General features: G+C 48.1%; 1 protein-coding gene and 1 long non-coding RNA gene across 2 annotated transcripts; one reads left to right on the forward strand and one right to left on the reverse strand.

Moving 5' to 3' along the window:
- Positions 1–356: 356 nt before the first annotated feature.
- On the forward strand, positions 357–2,802 carry FOXD1 (forkhead box D1). The gene has a single exon (XM_023618202.2). It carries the CDS (start codon positions 645–647, stop codon positions 2,085–2,087), a length of 1,443 nt encoding a protein of 480 aa, XP_023473970.2. The 5' UTR covers positions 357–644; the 3' UTR covers positions 2,088–2,802.
- Positions 2,803–8,518: 5,716 nt separating this feature from the next.
- LOC138917366 (uncharacterized) lies at positions 8,519–11,485 on the reverse strand. Its single transcript, XR_011425233.1, has 2 exons — positions 10,543–11,485; positions 8,519–10,180 (listed from the first exon to the last, which is right to left on the reverse strand). It is a non-coding gene; the product is annotated as an uncharacterized lncRNA (long non-coding RNA).
- Positions 11,486–23,292: the final 11,807 nt, after the last annotated feature.

Genomic DNA, 23,292 nt, shown 5'->3' on the forward strand with positions numbered 1-23,292 from the left:
GATCACCGCGGGCCAGCGCGCGCTTCAGGTCTCCGCCGCTTTGGCGAGGAGCGTGGGGTCCTCTCTCCTCCCGCGTCTTCTCAGCGGCTGCTGCCTCTTCCCGGGGAACTTTCTCTCCCGAGCAGGGCTGATTTCCTCGGCTTGCTTTCGCTTCCCTCGGTAGCGCTCTGACGTGCACACCATGTGACAGGCCTCCTTCTGCTATAAGCCGAGGAAAGGCCCGCCCTCTCCTGGACTCAGCCCTCGCCTCGCCGAGCTCTGTCCCCAGACTCACCCGTCCCGCGCCCTCCCGCGCGCCTGCACTCTGACCAGCTCGCGCGGGGCCCCGCCACCCCCTCCTCGACTGAGCGGGCGAGGGGCGCTCGGCGAGGGCAGGGCAAGGCCCCCGCCCGGCCCGGCGCGCCCGGCCGAGGGAGCGCGGAGCCCGCGCGGCCACCGCGGCGGCGCAGGAGTTACAGAGTCGCCGAGCGAGCCTCGGCCGCCGCCGCGCAGCCCCGGCGCAGCTCGAGCCGCCGCCGCCGCCGCGCCCCCAGCGTGGCGCCCCCCGGCCCGGCCCGCCGCCCGGGACCCCGGCTGGGGCGCGGCGGGAGCCCGGAGCCCGGCGCCCCTATGCACAGCCGCCTCGCCGCCGCCGCGCCACAGCCATGACCCTGAGCACGGAGATGTCCGATGCCTCGGGCCTCGCCGAGGAGACAGACATCGACGTGGTGGGGGAGGGCGAGGACGAAGACGACGAGGAAGAGGAGGACGACGACGAGGGCGGCGGCGGCGGCGGCGGCGGGGCGCGGTTGGAGGTCCCCGCGCAGCGGCGGCGGCGGCGGCGCTCGTACGCCGGGGAGGACGAGCTGGAGGAGCTGGAGGAGGAGGAGGAGGACGATGACATGCTGCTGGCCCCGCGCGCGGGGGGCTCCCCGGCGCCCCCCGGCCCGGCCCCGGCGGCAGGGGCGGGCGCGGGCGGCGGGGGCGGCGGCGCGGGCGCGGGCGGCGGCGGCGGCGGCGGCGGGGGCGCGGGCGGCGGCGCCAAGAACCCGCTGGTGAAGCCGCCCTACTCGTACATCGCGCTCATCACCATGGCCATCCTGCAGAGCCCCAAGAAGCGGCTGACGCTGAGCGAGATCTGCGAGTTCATCAGCGGCCGCTTCCCCTACTACCGGGAGAAGTTCCCCGCCTGGCAGAACAGCATCCGCCACAACCTCTCGCTCAACGACTGCTTCGTCAAGATCCCCCGCGAGCCCGGCAACCCGGGCAAGGGCAACTACTGGACGCTGGACCCCGAGTCCGCCGACATGTTCGACAACGGCAGCTTCCTGCGCCGGAGGAAGCGCTTCAAGCGGCAGCCGCTGCTCCCGCCCAACGCCGCGGCCGCCGAGTCCCTGCTGCTGCGCGGCGCGGGGGGCGCGGGGGGCGCGGGGGGCGCGGGCGACCCGGGGGCGGCCGCCGCGCTCTTCGCGCCCGCGCCCCCGCCGCCCCCGCCGGCCTACGGCTACGGCCCCTACGGCTGCGGCTACGGCCTGCAGCTGCCGCCCTACGCGCCGCCCTCCGCCCTCTTCGCCGCCGCCGCCGCCGCCGCCGCCGCCTTCCACCCGCACTCGCCGCCGCCGCCCCCGCCGCCCGGCGCGGCCGCCGAGCTGGCCCGGACCGCCTTCGCCTACCGGCCGCCGCCGCCGCTCGGCGCCGCGCTGCCCGGGCCCCTGCAGGCCGCGGCGGCCAAGGCGGGCGGCGCGGGCGCCTCGGCGCTGGCGCGCTCGCCCTTCTCCATCGAGAGCATCATCGGGGGCAGCCTGGGCCCGGCCGCCGCCGCCACCGCCGCCGCGCAGGCCGCCGCCGCCGCCGTGCAGGCCTCGCCCGCGCCCTCGCCGGGGGCGGCGCCGCCCGCGCCCCCCGCGCCCCCCGCGCCCGGGGCCGGCGGCGGCGGCTGCGCGGCTCAGGCGGCCGTGGGCCCGGCCGCCGCGCTCACCCGCTCGCTCGTGGCCGCCGCGGCCGCCGCCGCCTCCTCCGTCTCGTCGTCGGCCGCGCTGGGGACGCTGCACCCGGGGCCCGCCCTGTCCAGCGTGGAGAGCTTCGCGGCTAGGATTTCCAATTGTTAATAACGCGGCGCCGGCGCGCCCGAGCGGGAGAAGGTAGGCACCCCGGCCGCTTTCCGTCTCGGTGGCTCGGCGTTTCGTTCGCTCCTCCCGGCGCGGCCCCATTTTCGCCGCTTCGGATTCGCAGACGAGACAGTGTTTGGCACCAGCTGGGGCGCGCCTTTGGGCTCTGCGGGTCCCTCTATTTATGCAAAGTCGCCCTGTGCTGCAGCCCCCGACCGACCGCGGTGGGGAGGAAGAGGGTGCTGGGTGGGGGGGGTGGCGTCCTGTCTAAGCACGAGGGGCTTCCTTGACTTTGGGGAAGTTTTTAAAAATCTAAGCCTTTTTGAGGTCTAGAGATTCTCAGGTCCAGGCGCTAAAAAAAAAAATCAGTCAATCAAGTGCAAAGAAAGAATAATACAAAAATAGTAAAGGTCCCGAAGAATGCCAGCGAAGAGATACTTTTTATTTGAGGACACTTGTCTGGTGTACGCTTTCATGAAAAGGAAAAAATGATGAACATGTTTACACAAGGAAAAAAGTCAAAACCATCATTTTTTATTTTAACCTGTGTTTTGTATCATAATAGACATGCAGAATTTTTATTTTGTACTTACTGCGTATTCTTTACAAGGAGTATTGTAAATTTTACTGGCAATTATTATTGTACTATTCTAATGTAAGATTTTTACACTTTTTCAGAATAAAAAGCTTAATTTTCAAAGAAAATCTACCAAAAGAATTGGCTTGAGTGGTCCACTTCTTGGTTTATTTTCTTTTCTGTTAAAAGAAGTTTCTATGTGAGATAAGTAGGAACCCATTATAGAATAGACAAATACTATTTTCGAAGAGAATTTAACAAAAGCATCGTGCCATGATCTTTTACGTATGCTTTGTAAGTCAAAACCAATGCAGAAGAGCAGAAATTATTTTAAAATGACTACAAGTAAAAGGAGTCACTGTGGTATACATTTTCAAATCTCATTCTGTTCCATTTTGAAGAGTTTTGAGGCTATTTAAAATTAAAGCCATAGTCACCCTAAGATAAGTTTATAGAACTTTTGATTTTTGAGCTTCCCACTTCATTTAATTTCCACTCAATTTTGAGCACAATATTGTTCGTATCTGTAAAAACTCTGCAACTTAATATATTGTCATGGAAGCAACACTAGCAAATAGGTAATTTTTAGTGTAAAAAATGAATAGAATAAAATTAATAGAGATCATCATGAATTAAATAGCTTTAAAGACCTCAAGAAGAAAATATTTACATACATAAAATAAATTGTACTTGAAAGTTCTAGTATTTAAAGCCATTATTTTCTCGACCGAAGGCATTCCAGTAATTGCATAAACAAGTTTTTATCCTAACAGGCAAACTTAACATCAACATTCTAATGTAAATGAATAACTGGGGTATGTAAGAGAAATTTTCAGTTTTAGAATAGTACACAATTTAAAGAATAAAAACAAAAATGCATCACATGTTTCTTGAACTAATATTTATACAATTTAGGTGATTTAGGATATCTTTTTTGAAATGTTCTGTTTTTATTAACTGCTTGTTGCAGGTAATTTCTAGTTCTTTGAAAAGATGTGAGACTTTAGTTTTTGATGACTACAGATGTTATTACCGGCTCCAAATAAAACCAAGGCATATGTAATATGTAATTGAAATGCTGAATATCAGTGAGTTGGAGAAGTTAAATCTGTTTATTAATTTTTTTTCAAATATCTGGACAGATATATATCTGAAGACCTGCAGATTTAACCTAGCAAGTTAATGAAGACTGCATTAAAGGCCAATATTTTCCAGTGACATTCACTCTTGATGCCCTCCCCTCTTGTCCCTTTTTAGGGAGGAAAAAACTGACTCTCAGCCTCAAAATAAGTTCTGGGGTTTTTTGCAATGAAATATTCGGAAGAGATTAAGCGTTTAAAGTAAACACACTCACCCGTACTCAAATTTACCACTGAACATACAGATACAAATTCAATATCCTTACACCGTAATCTTATATGCGAAAGTTGCTTTTGCCCTAGCTCGGCCCGGAGAGAGGAGGCTGGAACCGAGGAGGTGCGGACGCCGCCGCGGCCGGGGGAGAGGGGTCAGCCGGCCGACCCCAGCGGCCCTGCCCCGCTGGCCTCTCGCGGCCTGTGTCACGCGTGGATCTGAGTCATGAAGGGAGCCGCGGGGCCAAACTGTGTGTATCGTTACTATTCGCATGATGCTTGGATGTCCCGAGAGCGGGAAGTACCGGCTCGGCCCTCTCTCTGTCCGGATTCCCGCCTCTTTGAGACAGGGGCGGACAGCGCCACCTCCCAGGCCGTCCGAGCTCCGAAGGGGGCGGCGAGCAGGCCCCGGCCCTCCCTCCGCGCCGCCCTCGCTGCGGCCCCAGCTGCGCTCCCGCCGCGCCCTCCCGAGAGACGAGAGACTGGGCGCATCGCGAACCCCTGAGCCCTCAGGACAGGTAACCCCGGCCGCCTGCCTCGGCCTTGAGTTTTGCGTCCCGCGAGTTCCGCTCCCCGCCCTCCGGGTTGGGGGTCCCCCGTGGACTTCGCTGGCCCAGCGAGGCTGGCCTGCGGACGCACGAGGTGGGGGAAGCGCAGGCCGCGGGGCAGGCGAGCAGCGGGCGTGGGCCTCGGGCTGTGGGCCGCAGGCCAGGGCCGCGGGGCAGGCGAGGAGTGGACGCTGGGCCTCGGGCCGCGGGCCGCGCCCGGTCAGGCCACGCGGGCGAGCAGGTGCTGGAACAAAGGCCGCCGGGCGCCCAGCTACCGCGGCCTTTGATGGGCCAGCACGTCTCCTCCGGGGGCTCCTCATTCGCATGCAAATCCAGCTCGGGTCCCCTTTTCTTTGAAGGCAAACAGAAGGATGTTTGTGTGTTTGTAAGGACGAAGTCTGCTTGAACGAGCCTTCCTCAAAAGCCTGGGTCTCGAAAAATAAACCAGTTGGACAAACATTGGCCACCAGCTCTCCTCCTCCCAGCTACAAAGTGTGGATTTGATACAACTCATTAACCCGACGCTTTTCTCCCCTTCTCCTTGTTTCTCTGCTCATCAAACGCCCCGTAGAGCCTGGAGACAAATGACCGGAGGGCAGGCGGGAGGGAATTGCAGTTAATAGGGAGAGGGCTATATTGGGGCTAATGGTTCAGGCGGCTCCCGAGCGAGCAGGACCACACAAAAAGGAGCCTCTCCATTCAGGGCTCTGTTGTGCTGCCCAGATGTAATCTGCAGCTAGATTTAGCCGAATGTTATCTATTGCCGAGGTAATGAAGCCCTTATGGGTTGAATTGCTCCTTGTCCCACACACGGTGTCGTGACCTTAGATCGTTTCTTGGTTGATTTCTTTTTTCTCCATTGGGCAATTATTTTATTTCTTTAAAATAAGCTAGCGCGTCTGCTCAATAACGTGTTTCCTCTCCATCGCTATCCCGTGCATTTATTTGAGAGCCACTTCCCTTCCTCTTAAAAAAAAAAAGAAGAGAAAAAGAATCTGGGGAGAAGGAAAAAAAATTGTGAGGACCTTTCCCATTTTTTACTTGCTGTGACATCTGAATGTCTGCCCATCTCTACTTCCTTATCCCCTGCTCAGCAGCCCTTTTTTGCCCAAACTTTCTGCTGACAGGACTGGAACTGTGGATATCTTGTTATCAAAATTCTTACAGTGAATGTAGTGAGCATCCATGTGGGGAAAGGCTTCTGCCCTTCAAAGTTTTTTTTTTTTTTTTTAATTACCATTTCTTCCTGTAGCCTGTCCTGAGAGAGAGCTGGGGGAGGTGGTCATTCTGATGGAAGGTGGTTATTTTGATGGAACCCCAGCCTGTGTCGTTTATTAAAGGCTGTCTGAGGCCAGTGGTTGAGGCTGCGTCTGTTCTGTTTTTCTCTCTCTGGCCCTGGTGGCTCTGATTTCCTTGCTTGACCAAGGCCCAAGCTTGGAGCAGCTAATAGTGTTATTACAACTGCTATGGATGGGTAGGGATCTGAGCTTACCGCCCAAAGCCAGGAACTGAGCAGCCTAGTTTTAGTTTAAAAATTCTCTGCTGGCTACACATTTTGTTCACACCTGTTTTTATTACTGACTCAGAAAAGTCATCTGGGGGCGACTTACAGGTCATATCAGCATCAGAGTCTGTCCAAATCCAGAATCTGCCCAGGAACCACCCTGGTGTCTCTGGACTCCTCCAAGGGGGTGACTTTGGAACTAATTGGAATGCCAGAGGTTCCCTTCCCCCTTTAGAACTGAACCAGACAAGGACAGGCCTGGGGAGCAGAAGACAAGTGCAGGGGGCCCTGCATTGTCAGCATCCATTCTTGTTGCTCCCGGGTTTCCTGGTGTTGCAGCTGGGTCACACATATGCACACACGGACATGCACGCTCACTGCCCAACAGCTGCTGCTTGCCTCCTCTCCTATGATTTTGTAATTAGACATGTATTTTTTGTTGGCAAATGTGTTTGATGTCACAGCCAGTGAAACGTGGAGTGTTTATAGGGCCATGAATGTAAATGTGTAAATATGTTTAGTGTAAAATCTGGCCCTTCGACTTTAGCAATAAATAGCCTGCCAACTCAGATACGATTACATTTGACAGAAAGATGGAGAACCTGATCATGACCAGCTGCTCAGGGCTCTTTGGGGCTTATACTTTCTCAACCGAATTCACTTTTCAGATAATTTCTTTGCGTGTCACATCTCTCTAATCACGTCTTTCCCTTGATGTGAACTGCTTGGGCTCCTTTCTTTTTATCGTCCACCCCTCTCACATGCAGGAAACTTCCCAGTTAATCCCTCCCGCTTCTTTACCAGGAAAATACTGTTCAGTATCCAGGCAAAAAACACACAGAGAAAGCAACTGATTATTATCATCGATCCCTTTGTGAGTCCTGAGTCTCCAGATATAATAAGATGGCTAGGAAGAGAGAAGAGGATAAAGAGTGTGAGCTTCTGACCCACATTTGTAGTTTTCCTTTTCTTTATCATCATCCTAACTTTAAAGACTATTTTGAACTACTCTACCTTTTAAAAGTAAACATTTTAGAGAAATATAACAGACATACAGAAAAATGCACCAATCTCAGCCACTTTTCACCAAGTGAACACACCCAGGTAACCCGCATCAGGCCAGGAAGCAGATGTCACTAGCACCCCAGAAAATCCTTCCCTCTCTATTCCCGTCACTGACTTCAGCACATATTAACTTTTTAAACAGACTTTTACTAATATTTCTCTCAAACACACTGTCAAATAGTGAGGACAGGAATTATTATGGACCCTATTTTACACATAAAGCTATCAAGGCTCAAAAGACATGACGTGACTTGCCCACGGTCACAGTTCCTGGGACTCCAGGGCGTAAATCCCTTATTCTTTCCATTACATCACACTGCCACTTTGTTACCATCGCTGTGATTTATTAGACACCCACTGTGGCAGGGCAATTGCATTAAAGGTCACTGGGTAGAAGAGTCATTTCTTACACACTTTTTTACTTTCTTGCTCGACCCTCCTTCCTGCCACCTCCACTCAGGTCTTCCCAGAGATGCCCTGGCCCCTTGTTTTAGATGCATTTGGAATCTCTAGCTAATGATTTTGGATGTGTCAGCTTCCTCTGCCTAGTTCTATATGACATTCTTCTAGCATCACTTTTCCGTTTTTTTTTTTTTTTTTTTTGCCATCAGCAATCTTCTTTAAAACATCTCTCTCTCTCTTTCTCTCTCACACACACACATACCTCCACATGGCTTACCTTTTTACCTTTGCACTATTTGTCCATTTCCTCTGCTTCTCTGGCTGATTTTTAGTAGTCAAAATCTGCCAAACTAGCAGAACCTGTCTCTAAACTGCTAAGCAGGTCTTTAAAACCACACTTTCCCACATGGAAAAGGGAAGGACATGTAAGAGTCAGATCAACTGATTTAACATTTAAATGGAAAAGCAAATCATTTTTCTAAGAATGTGCCCCTCCCCACTCCAGACACACTCTTGGAGATTTTACTGCTTTTGAACAGATGCGTATGATGTGGCTTGAGAGGGTCCTTGTAGCCCTTGCACAATTAATCCACTGCACTGGAGCCTCCTGAGGGCCCAGCCCACCTGAAGCTCCCACCTGCCCGGCCATTCCAGACCACCTGCTGGAATCACGTCTTTCCCTTGCTCTGAACAGCCCATCCTTGCTTGTGACCACCAGAAGCCTCACTGAAGCCCAGCCTCCTCAGGCAGGCACTGGGGCCACTGCTGTGTCCCTCAGGACATCCAGGCTGGAGTCTGTGCAGGGCTTGCATCTGATTGTGAGCTGCAGACTGTAAAGGGATCTTTTCAAGGCATAGTGCTTAATGCAAATTAATGTTGCTTTTTCTAAAGAAATAGTCGTTTTTAAAGAAAAATCAGAAACTTTTTTCTTTTAAATTCTAGACTGTGAAAGACACACACAAACCACTTCAGGAAGCAAAGCAGTCAATTAATATCAGAAGCTTTATTTAGAGAACCTGGAAGACTATTACTCTGAATTTGAAATCAGGAGGTTTGGAAAGATACTTTTCTACTCGTAAAGTGAGAGTGACTCTATTTTTTAAGATGGGGTGTTTCCCTGTCCCCAGGATGCTAAAGCAGAATGCAAACTACATGGAATGTGTCCACAGGCCCAGTGAGTCCACTGAGCACCGCGAGAGGATCAGGCAGGCCGGGTGGGAGAGGATGGAGCTGACGCCATGGGACCTTGCCTAGGTATCCCTGTCCCAGAGAAAGCCAGGCACAAACTGAGGATTCTCTCTTATTTGGAACTGCTGACCAATAATAGACAGGCAAAGAAGGGGGGGCAGATTTAATTAAGGCAGAAAGCAGAAGCTTCTTTGAAGACTTGTTTAGGAATTCCCATTAATATAACTAAAAGGGAGAGAGATTCAGCAATCAAAGGATTCTGCATTTTCTGAAAAGTCAACAATGAAGGGCTGTTATGAATGAAAAATAACTTGGTTCTCTATTTCTATTTTTTATTATTTTTATGCAGAGAGTTTCACATGTATGAGAATGACTGTGACAAGACTATGTTCTGTTAAATGATTGACTGGAGAGGGAAAACAAAAAATCTTCAAAGCCAGCAATAGAAGAAATAAGACTAGGTTGAAATTAAATGTGAGATCAGTTTTCACTCTCATTTCTTGTTTTTGGGGAGTGTGGGGCTCAGTTGTGAGAATCAAATAAGACAATTTATGTGAAAATACTTTGGAAGACATAAAACCTATACAAATGTATAGAGTGATGATTCCTTTATGGCTTCTTTCCCACATCCTTGTTCTTCCAGGAAATGAAAAGCAAAAGAAAAACTTCTAAATTTGGGGAGTATGCTCAAATCCTTAATTTAGTTAAGAGAAATCTTTGGCTTTATGATAAAAACAAAAACTTATCCTTCTTCAGAATTCCCGCCCTATTCATGAAATAAATTGTTACTTAACCCTTTCTGAAAATAATGAGGAGAAAAGAAATGGCATTGTTTTCTCTTACTCCAGCCAGATGTGTATTTGGACAGATGACTTTCTCCTCCCTTCTAAAATAAACAAACCAGTGGTGTTTTAAATCCACTCTTCTAGACTCTTGCTCTATTTCTTTTCTCTAGTTACTTATCGACTGATCATCTCTTTAACCTCTAAGCTTTGAAAAGTGGGATTAGTCTGCAGTATTTATTGAGCACCTGCTACATTGCAAATCCCTTTATTCCCGCTTTAAATATAGAAAACAAATGAGAGGATTCCCACCACCACGCGGCCTCTAATAGCACAGGCACACACTCAGGGAGCACAAGGAGCAAGCCATTGCAGCAGGAAACAATGGGGTGGAGGAAAGGCTAGGAAGATAATTTTTTCACTTCCCCATTGAACACAACTATTTTAAAAAATCTCAAAAGTCTGCAAACTAAGCTGAAGTTGTCTGCTTCTTGACAATGTCTTTCTAGTGTGGCCTGGAGCAGCCAAGCGCCTATGTGGTGGAGATCTCACTGGTGTCAGACTCCTCCATGCAGAGAACTGTGGATTTGAGTCTCTGCTCAAGTTCTTATGGCTTTTTGCTAGCAGTTCAGCTGTTAGTCTTATCCCGAGCCACCAGTTCTTCTCTGTGAAGGACTGAAAGAGAGAAGGAGGATGGTTTGTGATCCAGCCTGTCACAAAATGCTCATACTACTGTGACCTACACAGAATGAGTTTACGTTCACACGGGTTTGTGAAAAGTTAACACAGAGGCACAGTGAAACCTCTAGGACACTTTTTACCATGCTGAAACATTTTATTACACATCAAAGAAAACAAAAAATAAAGCATGGTGTATTTTTCTTGTATTCTTTTATAAACTTTAAAATAAATCTTTTTTCACTTGCAGAAACTGTAGACACATCAAAATGCACACTCAGGGAATCCAGGTTTTGGACCACTGGGGGTACATGGGCACCCAAGAGTTTTTCTGTATTCAACTCAAGCATTAACCTCACCTTTAAGTTGTCATCGCCAAGGAACTGAGGGCAAGTCACCAGGTTTGGGTCTTGTTTTCTTCTTCAAAAGTAGCCAAGGGTACAGAGGACAAAAATAAGATGCTGAGGCTCTCTGTGTTCTGTTTTACTATTTAAGGAATTTAATATTTCTTTGCCTTCCTCCTCTTTCCTCCCCCTCCTCCCCCACCATCTGCGTAAGTAGCAGGGCTCCAGCAAACCGAGCCCCACACTTTTTAGAGTTATGTGGGATGGGATCCCTTATTTTAGGGAGTTGGGGGGTGCAAGTTGTTATTGTAACTCTATTCTGTAACTAAAGCTCTGGCATGTAATAAATCTCTCCCCAAAGACTTTTGGATCTTTGATTTGAAAAATCGGATTCCTTTTGTGGAAACAGTTGACAGGAACCTAAAAGGATTAGTTGCATTCCACATAGGATAATTTTTACTGGCAACATTTTGAAACGATTTGGTCTCTTTCAGACCTTAAACAATGTCCAGAGAAATCATCTAACGAGCCTTGTATTGTTTTCCTTTGCCTGTGAATCCGTTTGCCGCTTGTGCCAACGCCTCGATAGGGTTTTGACAGGGTTTCTTCCCTGAGCAGCGCCCCGAATTAAGTTCTGATCGCCCTTTCTCCTTGGTTTGTTACCTCCTTCGGCCAGGCGCGCGGCGGGCTTTTCCCAGCGTCAGCCCCTGAAACGAAGCGGGAGCTGGGGGGTTGTGTCTCGGTGGCGCCGTATCCGGGAGGGGCCGGGTCTCGGCGCTGGCCGCGGGCCCACAGTCCGCAGGCCGGGCCGCGATCGCCCAGAGCTCGGGCGCGCGCTTCCCAAGCCTTCACCGTCGGACGGTCCCGGGGCCCTCCGGCCACCAGCAGGCGAGGCCGAAAGTGAGAGGGCGGGAAGAGAGAAATTTTGCTTCTCCTTCCTCCCTAACTTCGCCCCCCCAAAAGAAAGTGCCCCCCCCCCCAAACCCGAGTGAAGCCTTGCTGCTCGGGGCCGCCGGCCTCCGTGCTGCGCGGGCCCCGCGCTGTTTATTTGGTTGTCAGCGGACTTATCAAGATGCTGGCTGGCGGGAGGCGCTGACCCGCCCGGGCTCCGGCTGCTCGGCCGGGCTCTCCCTCTGTTTTTACACCTGCGCAAACTCCGCCGCGCTCCCCCGGGCTGATTTATAGCCCAATTAAAGGCTCCGCGTTCCCGCCGCCACCCGCGCTGCGCCCGCCCCGCCAGCCGCGCCCGGGCCCGCGGGAAGCAGCTCCGGGGCACGGCGGAGAGCTGTGCCCGCGCCCCCAGCCGCGCGCACGGGGCCTCGTCCCCCACCGGTTCCTTCCTCCCCGGGGTGCTGGCTTCCTGGGAGGAGGCGCTGCGCCGCCAGCCGCCAGGCCGGGCGGGAGGGCGCGCGGAGCGGCCACGAGGCGCGGCCGGACGCCCAGGCCCCGCACCGACCTCGCCGTCGCGCCCCGGGCCCGGCCCCGGGCTGCCCAGGCCGCGCCTCCGCCCGATACTCCGGGTGAGGCAGGGGCGGCCCCGGGCCCCGGGAAGGAGAGGCGCAGGGCCGGCGAGGGAGGCCGCGGCGCAGACGCTCGCAGCAGAAGCGGGGGTGCCCGCCGTCCGGCCGCGCCGTGGGCGGGAAGCCCGCGGTCAACGAGCGCCGGCCTGCCGATCCGGCCGGAGCCGAGCCCGGGCGCGCGCGGGCGGGCGGGCTCCGTCCGGCTCCAGCCTCCTTCTTTGCGGCCTTTTCTTTCCGGAGAGAATAAGCGGCAACCCAGCCGAGACCGGAGCGCTGAGCATCTTCCCAGCGCGACTCCATCCTTCCTCCATCCATCAGTCCACCTTCCTAATTAGACTAATTAGGGGCGCTTCGGAGTGTCGCTAGGCCCAGGGACTGAAACGCTTAGAGGTTGTGAAAAGAGCCCTGAATGGCCACGCTGGGGGCCGGGCGGGGGCTTTTGCGACCCATTCAGCACAGGGTAACAGTGGCTACATTTACCCCTGGCCATTGAAAAGAGGCTCGATTAAAATGTTTGCGAACTAATGCCACTCTGCATCCCTTCTCTAATTAGAGGAGCCGGGACCCCGCAGACACAAGTCCTGCGCGCCCGGGCTTCCCGCCCTTTCAGTGCAGCCGACTTCCTTCCCAGAGACAAAAGTCCGCCCCCTCCCCACCTGTCGCCGGCCAGGCTTTCCCACCCGTCCGCAGCCCGTCGCCCTCGCCCCAAGCGGAGGGGCGGTCGCTGCGGTAGAACGCGGCGCACAGCGGAGAAGTCGGGGGCAGCCGAGCGGAAAGGGCCCTAGTTCCCTCTCGCGTCTTGGAAAGCCCCTCTTTGCCTTCGGCAGCTCCGTATTTTTCTTGCCATCTGTTTTCCTCGGGACTTCTCACGTTGTCTACGGATAGCTGGGTCTTTCCTCTCTCCCGTTTTTAAACAGGAAATTTCCAAGGCAAGCACTTGGGAATGGGAGCCTCAGGTGCCCTCCAGGTCACTATCTGGGTCTCGCACTTTGCTAGAGGAGTTCTTCACTTGCAAAAATAATTTGTACTTTTCGTCACTAGTCTTTTCTTTCTAAGAAATGTATATTGAGCGCCTCCCATGTGCCTGGACAGATGGATTCTTACTATACTCCTCAGCTTTCTTTCTTCTCATGGAGCCCATCCTCCGACCTGGTTTAATTCCTCAAGCAAGCTGTTGATTCTATCCCCCTAGTATATACAGATATATTTTTTCTTTATCTTTTTCATGGATTAGTGGGAAGACCCAAGACCCAAGACACAAGATATTAGGGCAGCAAGAGACAGAGATGAGAAATAGCAGATGTGTTGCAACTATAGATATAGTGTGTGTGTGTGTGTGTGTGGGATGGGGGTGGTTAATTTCGTTGGTGAGAGGGTGGTATCTGATATTTTTACAAAAATTTGAAACACATTTTGCCCTAGCATGAAGGTGGCCAAGAGGGTTTGATTTCCTCTCTCTCTTTTTGGTTGCCCTAATCCTTCTTTTTGGAAAAGAGCCAGGTGCACCAAGAAATATCATCAAGTCACTGTTCTTGATCTTGTTAATTTAGAAAATGGAACCTCAGCAGAAGATGCTATTAACTAAATGTCAACCCACAGCGTGCAAAATTTCTTGGATCCAAACTTCAAAAAGGGAATGAAAGATGTCATGTGAGTGACAGGAATCATGGAATTTTTAAGGCCTAAACAGATCTTAATAGAGTTTTATTGCTTCCACACCCTGCTTCACAATATTTTAATTTAACACTTACAATATGTATGACATTGCAACATAAATCTAACTAGTTAAGAAGCTGGGAAGGGCAGAGAAGAGGAAAGAGTTGAGAAAAGTGGTTCATTTGCATTGGGGAAAATAACCATTTGTGAAACTAAAAAATTCCTGGAAACTTTGAAATGAAAAGCCAAAATGAATTCTGTCTGTGATTTTATCATCAAACCTCTAGTTTTTCATTTCAGTTGCTAATTTAAATTTTAAGTGCTCAACTCCTAAGCATGCAACTTGGTGAATTATATATATGTATAACTACTATTTAGATCAAGTTATTGAACATTTCAAACACCCCAAAAAACTCCTTTCCAGTCAATACCACCCCACCTCCAACCACTATTCTCATTTCTGTCACCATAGATTAGTTTCAAATGTTCTTAAACTTCATATAAATGGAATCATACAGTGTGTATGTAGTCTTTGTTTGACTTCTTTTATTCATCAGTATGTTTTTGAGATTCATCGGCTCAAACTCCTATTTATAAAACAATATAAATGGTAAGTCAATTTATATAGGTCAAAAAGGGTAAGCAGACACTGGAAAGCTTTGCCTTACTCTGAAATTAAAAACAAACAAAGTTAAATTAAAAACAAACACCCCTCCCCCTCCCAAACCCAGCCCCCCCCAAACTTGTCATTATCAACCAGCAGAGGTAATTTTATGATTACAAGTAAGTAAATTAATATGATGAAATATTTTCACCATAGTACTTGTTAGTTATTTCATTTTCAAGATGCAATGGTGGGTAAATGTAAGGAGAGCAGAAGCCACAAGCTGCTTTTGTAATTGGATTCTATTTCCTACTTGTCATTTCAGCCCCTAATACTAGTAGTAAGTACTTTGGGCCTCTTCACAAAGAATGGCATGAACTTGAGGGGGAAAGTAAATTGCATCCAGTTTTTTCTACCTCAGACATACTCAATGTACTCAATGCAACAGTCTGTCAAGTGTGTTTTGAATTCTGTTTCAAAGTAAAGTATTCGTTTTGCAACTAACCTCACAGTCCATACTTTGTCCCATCTATGGGTCATCATACATGCCTGTTAGCTTCAAAGGGAGAAGACCTGCTCTCTAGAAATGAAAGAAGCACAACAAACCTGCATAATTGTGATTGTCCCACTCTCTCTCCCGGCACCCCAGCAATCCAGCCACAAAGCCAGCTCTTGCATGAATTCACACTGTGGGTGATCAGTGCAGGCCTTCATTAGTCCATTAGTAGCCTCCCCCCTACCCCCCAATAAAAGCAAGAGAAGGAAGCCAGCACAGCTTTTCCCAGGAAAGACAGCATTTTTAGGCAGGGGCATGTTTGTGACGTGGGGGAAATTATGAGACCAGGTGGAATGGACTGAAGTGAGGTTTTGATTACTTATTACCAGACATTGGTAAATTTGAAGTAGAGAACACTTTTTTTATACATAATTTTAAATCCAAAAATTAATATAAATATAAAATAAGTCTTAGAGGTCATACTCTGGAAGACAACGTGAAGACAAAATCATCCCTACTGAATTATCAGAGTACCAGTCACATAAACTGAATCAACAGTCTCTGAAAATAAGTAGAAGAACTACACACTTAGTAGAATAGTCGAAATAAAATAGTCAGAATGTCAGGTGCTGGCGAGGATGCAGAGGAACCAGATCTCTCATACGCCGCTGGTGTGAATGTGAAACTGTACAGTCACTCTGGAAAATGGTTTGTTACTTACTTACAAAATTAAATATGCACTTACTGCACAGCCAAGTAACCATACTCTAGGGCATTTATCCCAGAGGAATGAAAATTTATGTTCACAGAAAAACCTATACATAAATACCCATTGAAGCTTTATTTGTTATACCAAAGGAAAAAAAAAGGAGACCAACTCACACGTCCTTCAATGGGTGAAACGCCGGGATATTCGTACAGTGGAATACTACTCAGCAATAAAAGGGAGTGAACTATTGATGCGTGCAACACACTGGGTCTCAAAGGCATTACGCTTAGTGAAAAAAGTCAGCCTCAAAAGGTTACAGACTCTTCGATTCTATTTATTCAACATTCTTGAAATGACAAAACTACAGAAATGGAAACAGATTGGTGGTTGCCAGGGGACTGAGAAAGGAGGCAGGGAGCCATAGATAGAAGGGTAGTAGGAAGGAGTTCCTTTGTAGTGTGGAAGAGCTCTGTGCCTTGATTGTTGAAGTGGTTACATAAACCTATGCATGGGATAAAATTGCATAGAACTACACACGCGCACACACACACACACACACACGAATGCATGTAAAAAATGATGAATACCGAGTAAGTCTTCTTATAACCTATAACCTACACAACAGTGTTATACAACGTCCATTTCCTGGTTTTGATATCGTACTGCAGTTATATAAGACGTCAGCACTGGAGGAAGCTGCGTGAATGGAGCATGGAACTCAATGTACTATTTCTGCAACTTCCTGTGAGTCTATAATTACTTCAAAATAAAAAGTTAAAAAAATCAGTAAAAAATAAGTAACCAGTCACCGTCTCATTAATAGAACTCTCTGCTGATGACAAGAGCTTTCATTGGTTGATTTCTCTTGATTCTGGCAATGAATTTGACCCTGTTCTTGCAAAAAGTGTTTTATAAGTGATGTTTAACGGACTGATAATTTTTAATTGTATTTTCTATTGATAGGCCCAATGCTGAAAACTTTTTGGAACATAACAAATTTTGCCCATTCGTTAGAAAGACTTCATTCTTTGAGGGTGGATTTGATTTTTGCAAATAGACAGAGGTTACTGAAAGTCAAATATGGCGAATAAAGCAGATGACCAAGTTGGGTAAAACAGTTTTCTGGCAAAGCCAAAGCGTCCCTGAAGATTTATCATCTTGTGTATACTGGTCACAAAAGTAGAGTTCTGAAAATGTTCTTGGGAATGACAGCACCGCTGGTATCCCTGTGGCCTCCTGGGGTGATTTGCTTAGAAGGAAACATTCATTTGCACACACAAGTTCTGATGAAGGTTTAAAATTTTTGCCTTATTTCTAGAGTCAGGTTTTAGATTTGGTTCTTGGAAAAGTGTCTTATTTTGGAAATAGTAGGTTAAATAAATAGCATGTTAAACAAGGTCTTGAGTGTTTAAAGGACAGCACTTATTCATCTCTTTCTAAGCAAAGCACTACGTGTTACTCTACTTGTTTTGTAAGTTTGAACTATTGCTGGTGAAATGTTTATTACCTCTAGACATGGTTGTAACTCTCTTACTCCCTCTACCAAAGTGTGAGGGTGACTCAACCAGTACTCCCACTAGTTAAGTTGTTAGAAGTCTCCATTGACAATGAGTGTGTCCGGCCTTCATGCTCCACAGGCAGCACAATGACGGCACAGGCTTCATGCAGATCCCGCCCCTGAGATCTGCCCGCCCATCTGTAGGTGGACCGACCGGGACGTGAGAACAACCTGAATGCCTAGCTTGGCCGACCAGATCATGAGTGACTGCGCTGCAGACAAATTCTGGGTCTTGATGCCAGTGTTTTTAGCCACGGTCCTTGTTCTTTTCCTTGAATGTTTTATTGCTTTATTATTTTATTTCCACAAGGAATTGTGGAGCTCTAAATATTATTAGTGGTTTACCACTTTTGCACACGTGTCCTATTATTTTTGGAGATTTATATGTGGAGAGAGAAACTAGCCTCTTTTATTCCACCCATTCATCTACCTGCCCACATAGATGGGCTTCGTCTGCTGAACGAAGCCGGAAGGGTCCACACAGAATCTAAGAGGCTTGAGCAGAAGAACTAGATCATGGGTATCTGACAAAAATTCTTATTACAGAAAAATCTCTAGCAATTAATTTAAAGTTTTTGTTCATTTCTTGATTTGCCTGAAGACAGTTTATTTATAAATAAAGCAACTTGACACATTGCTCAATTTCAACAGATATTCTTGAGAAAATTGTAAACATTTTCATTTACAAACCGAATAAAATATGTGAAAAATTAACAACAAACTAAAAGCACTTCTTATGAAATGCTATAAAAAGTGTCAAAACTTGGGAATTTGTCACCAGATTCTTGAGTCTATATAGCATTATAGGTAGGAAATAGCATAAGGGTTGAAGAAAATACAAATAAAGATCACATTAAAATGCTGATATTGTAACTAAAACAAATGATCAAGGGACACCAAAGACCTATGCTTGATGATTCATTCATTTATTCATCTTGCATTTAGTGAGTACCTACCACGTACTAGGCGTGATATGCTGTGGATACAAAGAAAGATAAGACATCTGGCTGGGGGTCGGGGAGGAAGACATATATACTAATTAAAATATTACATGAGGTGCTTCAATAGAAGTATGAGCTGATTAGTATAAGATCACAGAGAAAGAAATAACTATGTCTGGGAGGGTCAGGGAAGGCTTTGCTGAAGAGGTAATGTTTGAGATGAGCCTTGGAGAAGGAAGACAAATTATGCATGGGAACAGAATGTATAAAAAACAGCAGCATGAAAGAGCAGGATGTTTTCAGCCAGCAGGTAAACGTATACTGGATCTCATCATACTGAGTCAGCCAAATGCGTCTAAAGTAATCAACACACACTCCTAGTCTGATCACCCAAATCTGAGCTTTCTTTGGCAGTGCCAAGAGCCATTTTGGATGTAAAGATCAGGAAAAGAGTGAGTCCTTTCAGTTGGGGTCCCTTCAGTTGAGTTATGTGTTTAACTGTTGAAGTAAGTATGTTTCATCCTCCCAGCATATTTCTATTATATTGACTCCAAAATGGAAAAGTTCTACGGGATGTGTGATCTTCTGAATGGGGAAAGGAGTAGAGGAAGAAGGGTGATCCTAGAGATAGGTCTCAGACACCTATAGCCTCTTCCCAATTTCCACCCTGATAAAGGCTGGAAGGAGGTAAAGGAGGAGAGGGTGAGACTACTAGCTGGGGCCAGTTGGGAAAGGTGAAGATGGCCACAGGGAGAACAAATTCTGGTAATTCACCGAAATGCTACTCGCAGCCATTGCGTCAAAACTTCTCCTACTCATGCGACAACCAGCTCTCATCCCCAATGTCTCCTCCAAGTTCTAGTACTAATTTCCAACTCCTGCTGGACATATCTCCTATTTAATAAGCCTCAACCTTAACATTTCTGAGATGAGCACTTTCCATGATTGGATTCCCTTCTGGACCGCTTTCCTTCTATCAATAGTGCTCCATTTTCCCATTAGCCCAGGCTTAACATTTTCAGAACCATCTCTTATTCCTCCGTTACAGTAATTCTCACATCCAGACATCCACCAAGTCTGGTCAATTCTTCCTCTGCGAAGACCTGCCTTTTCTCCCTTCTTCTCCACTCCCACTGTTAAATTCAGAGATCAGGGCTCTATTATTCTGTGCCTATACCACTGAAAAAATTTTTTTCATCCAGTCTCCTTATTTCCACTCTCCCCATTGCCCAACATGTGCTGCAGATTAACTATCCAAAACCTCTTTATCACGTCACGCTTCTGCTCAAGAACCAAAAGTGGCTCTCTTTTGGTTACATGACGAAGTAGTAAGATTACCTGATAATCAAGACCCTTCACAACTGTGCCAAACTTACTGTTCCAGCAGACACTGAAATTTCTCCACTTTTTGCACTATTGATAATATTATTCTCCAAAATGGAATATCTTTTCTTCTTCTCTCTGTAGTCTCCGTCACACAAGACCCAGCTGAGATTGTTCCCCCTCTCCACGAATACTAAAGCTGCAGGAACACTGGTGCTACACGAATACTGCTACTGCATAGGTAACACATATGCAGCCCTTTGTGCTAAGAGCTTTGCTAAGCACATTACGTAAATGATCTCATTTGCTGCTCACAACCATCCTACAAGGTACATCCCTGTTTTTCACAGAGGAAAACTGAAGCATGGGAAGGCTAAGCAATGTGTCACTGTCACATCTCTGTAAGTAGATGAGCTAGGATGAGGTTCTGATTCCAGAACCTGGGCTCCATGACTCTTCATTGCCCCCAGTGAAGGCACTGTCTCTCCAAACCTGGAGAATTTATTCTTTGTACTACCTAATTGGCATTAAATCTACATGAGCTTTTGTGAAGTGCCCACATTCCCTATGTCCACTATTAAGCACCCACTATGTTTTGAGCTGCTTAAAAATAAGGCCATGCCTTGTAATTCTTTGTATTCCCATAATGCCTTGCACATAATTAGCATCAATAAATGTTTTCTTACTGATGAATAAATTGACTAATCTACCAGGACAATAATCTGGGTGAAATAATTTGGAGTTGATTGGTTTTGTCTATGAGGCAAAACAGGAAAGACAAGAAACTGCTCTAATCATAAAAGTGAGGCTAATGGATTTACTTTGTCCAATGAGAGCAGTAGGGTTATAATAACTCATACTCCCAGATATCTGACACTGGTACTGCTATGCTGGATGGCTGTTGATTGGTCTGACTAATAGTCACAGACAAGTGTAGATACATCTATTGTCTCCATTTGCTTCACGTGAAAGAAGACCTCTTTTTATAATTCCTGGGTCCAAGACTTTTAAAGGTCTTTTCCATTCAAATTGAGCATACTTTTCTTCATACTTTCATTTACTTGCTTGCTGAAAGTTGATTTGTATTAATGAGCAAAGGTCACACCTACACATCTATGAATCAATAAGTGAAAGCAGCATTCAACAAGTGTCTTTGGGACATTATGATTTTTTAAGTTCTCTGTAATTATAACCAAGGATTTGCTGCTACAAGATCTTTTTTTTTTTTTAATTAAAGAATATCGTAAAGCTGGACTAGAGGATTTGCCCTGTTTCCTTCTGGACTCTTCACTGTGGCCTGCGTTTTTTACTCAAGCGACTAACTTGCAGTCAATAGGACGGGAATAGCTGTCACTCGGGCCTTTCCTTCAGCACGTGGCCACGGAGTTGCCTAAGCTGGGCTGTCCTCTTCAACATTAAAGTATGCATGGTGGGGGTGGACTCTGTTGGTTCTACCCAAGGAAATCTGCGTCAAATGACAACAGTGGAACGCATTTCCCATATTTGCTGCCTCTATGCTAAGGGGGCAGTTGAGGGCTTAGGCATGACTGCATTGAGGCGCCATCAGACACTTGATTGTTGTGCTGTGGGGACGGGACACTATCACCAGTGTAACCACACAGGGGTGCTGGCGTACCAGTTCACATTAATAAATTTAATAAATCACGCAAACAATGAGAGTGAGTCTCTGGGGGAACCAGGCTGGTGAGATAGCGAGAAGGCGGGGGGGAGAATCTGCTCCCTCTGCATCGGCAGTTGACCAGGACGTTTGCGGGCTACATCTCATGCTCTACTCCTACTTCCTGAAGATGCCCAGCCTGTCTGAGGGCACGGCTCAGGGTTCTCTAAAGCCCCAATGTTTATGGAGGGCCTAAGATGTACCACATGTTCTGCTAAGCGCTAGGAGGAAGGCAAAAGGAAGGGAGGGTAGACTAACATTTATTATATACCTGATATATGCTGGGAACTTTTTGCATCAATATGACTTTTAATTTATACATCAAACCAATGGGATAGGTGTTTGGCCTGTCTTACATTAGAAAATAAAGGCTCAGAGAGGTTAAGTAACTTGTTTGAGGCTACCCAGGTACTAAGTAGCAGAGCTTAGATTTGAACCCAGGTCTCCCAACCGCAAAGTCTCTTTTCTTTCTAAAAGACCATGGAAGCCTCCCAAAGATGATGAGTCTGAGAGGATGACAGAGAAACCAAAGGAACACCATTGGGGAGGAGTGGAGATTTTGCCAGAGCATTCCATGGCTATGATGCTAACTCAACTCAGTTTGCATTCCTCCTAGAAGGACCTGGTACGTAGAATTAGCTTTCGTAGCCACCTCACACTTTAGGAGTATGCCTGTGGCCATTGAAAACTTTCTTGAGAGCAGGTACAGAGTTTAAGAAGGACCCACTTAGACAGTCAAGGTATTTGAGCACATCTGGCTTCGAGACAACTGAATGACTTTCGTACTGTTGATTAGCTGTTTTGAAACTTTGTTCAAGTGATCTAGTTCCCTTTGGTTCCCAAACCTACGAAGTACCAGCCTGTGGACTTAGATGCCTGACATCCACCAGGTTGAAAAACCTAAATCCAAGGTAAAGAAAACCCAGAAAACTCTTCTGGCTGTGCCACATGAGGTACCACTCTAAGATGTCTCCTGGTTTATGTTGTAAGCCATCAGCATTAAAAACCATCAGCAGGGGCCAGCCCAGTGGCTTAGTGATTAGGTTTGCACGTTCCAATTTGGCGGCCCGGGATTCACAGGTTCGGATCTTGGGCGTGGACGTAGCGCTGCTCGTCAAGCCACACTGTGGCGGTGTCCCACCGTCAGCATTCCTGAGCGTGTTAACCATGTGGGAGCATGCTGACCTTCCTGTGAGTGAGATCCTGGCTTGGAAGAGAGAAACTGGGAGGCCCAACCAGCCCAGCTCCTTTTGCTTTTAAGGCAATGCTTCTCAGACTCAAGCACGCTCAGAAGCACCTGGTGGGCTTGTCAGCATGCTGGGTCCCATTCCCAGAGCTGCTGGTGCAGTAGGTCTGGATGGGGCCTGAGGATGTGCAGTCATAACAAGCTCCCAAGCGATTGCTAGTTCAGGAGTCACGCTGCGAAAAGCACTGTCCTAGAGGGTAAAGTGGGGCCTAGGATGCAAGGGAAATGTACTCAGTAGTCAGGTAGGCAGCTCCCGACATGGCTTCCAACAAGGTAATCCCCTCCCCTTGAGTGTGTGCTGGACACAGTGACTTGCTTCCACAAAGAGAATGCAGCACAAACGATGGGATATTGCCTCCACGCTCAGGGGATGGGAGACTGTGTCTTCCATCTTGCTGGCATTCTCTCCCTCCCTCTCTCTCTCACCCCTTTGCTTGCTAGCTCTGACGCAGCCAGCTGACATGTGGTGAGATGCCCTATGGGGAGGCCCACATGGGAAGGAACCTAGGGAGGCCTTTGGACAACAGCCCTGGAGGAAGTGAGGCCTCAGTCTGCCAATCAGCGGGGAACTGAGTCCTGCCAACAGCCATGTGAGTGAGCTAGGAGGCAGCTCCTTTGTAGCTGAGCCTTGAGGTGATGGTAGCCATGCAGGAGACCCAGACCCAGAGGATGAAGCTAAGCTGTGCTCAGAGTCCTGACCCACAGACACTGTGAGATAAATGTTGTTATTTTAAGCCAGTCCGTTTGGGGGTAATTTGTTACACAGCAATAGATAACGAATACAAATGACCTCCTGCCCTTCCATGAGGTGCCAGCTGGGCGACAGGACAAGAGTGGGAGGCAGAGACAGGCTGTGCCTTCGAGGGAGTGATGAGAGGCTGCTGACCCAGAGTCACGCGGGTGCTGTGCACTGTCAGCTCAGGAGTCTGTTCTCTGGTCTTACATTACTTATTTTGTACTTGGAGTATCATCTTTAAATGAGAGTGTTTATTCAGATAGTCTATTGCTAATCCTCAGAAGTTCTCTTTGTACTC

The sequence above is a fragment of the Equus caballus genome, chromosome 14 (genome assembly GCF_041296265.1).
Source record: "Equus caballus isolate H_3958 breed thoroughbred chromosome 14, TB-T2T, whole genome shotgun sequence".
NCBI classification, from domain to species: Eukaryota; Metazoa; Chordata; class Mammalia; order Perissodactyla; family Equidae; genus Equus; species Equus caballus.